The sequence below is a fragment of the Opisthorchis viverrini genome (assembly GCF_000715545.1).
Source record: "Opisthorchis viverrini unplaced genomic scaffold opera_v5_87, whole genome shotgun sequence".
Taxonomy (NCBI): Eukaryota; Metazoa; Platyhelminthes; class Trematoda; order Opisthorchiida; family Opisthorchiidae; genus Opisthorchis; species Opisthorchis viverrini.
This window is the reverse complement of record NW_008751747.1, coordinates 393348-396820: the sequence shown is the minus strand read 5'-3', so window position 1 is coordinate 396820 and position 3473 is coordinate 393348. Positions and strand designations below refer to the sequence as shown.

Below are 3473 nucleotides of genomic sequence, written 5' to 3'. Positions count from 1 at the left end.
GGGAATGGTGGTTTTGTGTGGGCTCGGAAGGAAGCTCGTGTTTCTAAATCAATGAAGGCTTAGGACGCACTAAGAAGAAATAGTGTCTAAGAATGGTATAGACGCTATTGGTTGGCGCTTTGGTTGACGCCATCGATCAAGCTAATCCGATTTCCGCTTTTTCATTAAAGGCAATCCGGTAACACTCAATTTTCGCCAGAATGCCGCCGAAGAAAGCAGATGTATCTAAAAAAGCGGTCGAAAAACAAAAACAGAGGGTCATTGAAGTACGTCATTAAGTTTGGTTAGGGTTGGCCTAACAAGGGTGCAGGATAAGACCTTCGGTTTGAAGAACAAGAAGGGAGCGAAGCAACAGAAGTTCATCCAGCAGGTGCAAAAGCAGGTTACTCATGGCAACAAATCAGCCAAAGAGGTGAGTTCTTCCTATTTCCACTCTTATTGTGCTATTACAGCTGGACCGCCTTGGACAGGAGAAATTGGCACGAAAGGAGGATAAATTGCGAGAGAAGGCGGAATTAAATGAACTTTTCAAACCCGTTGCCGAATTGCAAAAGTGTGCGAAGGGTAAATGCGTTGGACTACGGTTTTCACCGCGACTTTTAGGCGTAAACCCAAAATCTGTGCTGTGTGCATTTTTCAAACAAGGCCAGTGTCTAAAAGGCGACAAGTGCAAATTTTCCCATGATCTGACCGTGGAGAGGAAAGCAGAGAAACGTGGTATATACGCCGACGAGGATCACGTTGAAGAATCGATGGATGACTGGGATATTGCTAAACTGGAGGAAGTTGTTTCGAAAAAGCATGATGCAGCTAACAAAGGCCTGCCACCCTCTACAATCGTACGTCCCCTTTCTAGAGTTCACAATACTCGCCAATAGGTTTGCAAATACTTTTTGGAAGCTGTAGAGAATATGAAATACGGGTGGTTTTGGGAGTGCCCAAACGGAAAGGCTTGCCACTACCGACACGCTCTCCCACCGGGTAGGTTTTGTATTCGCTTTCCCGTCATCCGCTATATCAGGATTTGTTCTCAAGCGTGAACAGAAGAAGATGGAAGAACAGAAAGAGACCATTTCTCTTGATGATTTGATCGAACGAGAGGTAACTGACCTGACACCATTTCCATATATATCTGATTGTTTCACATCCGAGACGAATCTGCTTGCCAGCAGATGTTTAGTAACTGGTCGCATGTACTTGGTTTGTATTCCCAGTTGTTCCCCTTACAAGGTTCTTCGTACGAAGGCCACTTCCTCGAAAGAAGCGCTTCCTTCTTTCCACAATTTCTTCGCAAACTTTACCCGAGATCAATCATTCAAAAAACACCGCTATCCTGACTTAGCATGTAAGCTATCAACAACGGGCTATCAACGGGTCCTTATTCACTCCACTGATGGCTATCCAGTGTACACTAGAAATGCCCCACCAGAACACCAATACACGTATATTTTATTAGGTTGTACGGCGAACACGGGATGATATTGTCATCTGTATCCTGTTTCAACCATGCATACTAGTATGCCTGCGTGAGATGATTGGCCATGGTACGACATCTACCGTTTCTGTAGGACGTCGTTATTGGCTTAATTGGTGCACATCAGCATGTATTCACTTTTCAGAGTTAGTCCTGTCCTGACACACGTCGTTCATGTCCCCTTCTATTGTGGAGGTGGTCAGCCACACACATAGCTACGGTGTCTCTGCCGCTTTCATTGTTAGACCAAGGCCACTACAAGCATCGCGGTTGCAGTGAGCACCACAGAGACAGAGTAGCTTGTAGGGAACGGTGAGATTAAGGAGACCCGTAACAGGGCTATCAAGCGGCCGGACTGCAACTGTTTTGGCTGCACACTAGCGAAGCGATAAGTAACATGATCTGTGTTTTTTCACAGTGCGGTGTATATACTGCTGATGCAGTTGTGGTACACATACATGACGGCCCGGCTGTATATCCATAGAACTACTCTACAAAACTCACACTTCTTATGGGTCTGTGTGAACCTCAAGAGCGACCAACTGTCATTGCCAGTCGATACCACGTGATTTGATACTGAAGGAATCTCAAAACGAGACGAGCCGTCCCTCAGTAATTGCAACGGTACAGCTGTGACCTTTATCTGACACTAGATGGGCTTACTCATAGTGAGATTTCTCTGTACGGGTGGGGTGTATGACTTGCGAGCGAAACAAAGGGCTTGAGTATTCTGTGGCGCTTGCGACTGAAATATAAAACAAACGTAGCGATGTCCCAAACTTGTGACAAGTTTCGTTGACGAAGTGATTTCTGCCAACAACAAACTTTCATGGGATGGGCTTTGAGGAGCAAAGCCCTTCCAGAACGCAGTGCATGTGCCATAAAAGACATCTATCCTCCAAAATCAAACGTTAGGTGGCTCTGCTACCCGAAATAGTCATTATGTGATCACGGCTGTGAGAAATTATCATGACCCATCTACAAATTTCCAAGCAAAACTACGAGGAGCAAGAAGGGTAGGGAGAAAGCCTGTTGCTTGTGTGGGTTAGTTAGTTAATCCATGCATACCCTTCTCACGATCATCATTATTGCCAGCAACATCAGAGGGAAACACTGGTGCTTCACTACCATACAACGATGCCATTGTGTTTGAATAAAGTCCTATAATTGGAAGAAGAAGAAGAAGGATGAATGCTAGAAGGATGATGGCTAGGGTACCATAAACATCCGAGTTGCCTATGCCTCCAGCACTCAGTCAGATAATCCGGATAGAAACTGACACCAGAAATTACACTGACACCGGTTAGCCACCACATCACTCAGTGTCTCCAGCCAAGCGCTAGGAGGGTTGTGGGGCCCAATCCTGGAAATCGAACAGCTTCAACGACATCCAAAACTGTCGTAACATCCTCCATTCCCTTCTTCATATCAAATTGTGCCCACATGTAGGTTTCTGTCACTCGGAATTAGGGGCGGAAACAGTATTCAACTCGGTAGGTGGTGACTCGATATGCGTAACACATGACCCAGCCAGATTGGCTTGCAATGCTTGATGCATCCATTAAGGGAAGCACGCTCTGGTTCAGTGAAGACCCGTCTATTGATCACCTCATTGCAAATTCGCTTGTGCCAGTCGATTTCAGCTTTGGTATTCAGACATCGGTAGTCAAAGACTTGGAAGAAGCCTGATATCATCTGTCCGCAGTGGCTATGTCCCGCAGGCGCACAACAATGTAGCTGCACCGTAGTGCAACACAGGCACGGTGGGTCGCCTTTTTCACGCTAGTTGCGCTAATTGGCAAACACAAATCTGACTTTTGATATCCATGCGTTCACTTCGTCTGTTACACCAGTGTCAGAGCTAATGCAACTTCCAAGATACGTATATTGTTCCACAACCTCCAGTGTCACTTACTAGGCTCGTTTCACTGGGGCACTTTATGCACATTGCCAGGGTATTTGGCCTCCTTCACCTCTTCAGCATTCTGAACCCAACCAG

General features: G+C 46.0%; 1 protein-coding gene across 1 annotated transcript in view; it reads left to right on the top strand.

Annotated features, from left to right (window-relative positions):
• Positions 1-200: 200 nt before the first annotated feature.
• The window catches only part of T265_05049 (hypothetical protein), a gene marked incomplete at both ends in the record, with an annotated part of 21591 nt that continues 18318 nt past the window's right edge, over positions 201-3473 (top strand). The window contains 6 exons of the mRNA XM_009169960.1: positions 201-266; positions 311-412; positions 453-564; positions 604-839; positions 879-981; positions 1022-1101. Coding sequence (XP_009168224.1) covers positions 201-266; positions 311-412; positions 453-564; positions 604-839; positions 879-981; positions 1022-1101 — 699 coding nt within the window. The remainder of the gene's footprint in view (positions 267-310; positions 413-452; positions 565-603; positions 840-878; positions 982-1021; positions 1102-3473) is intronic.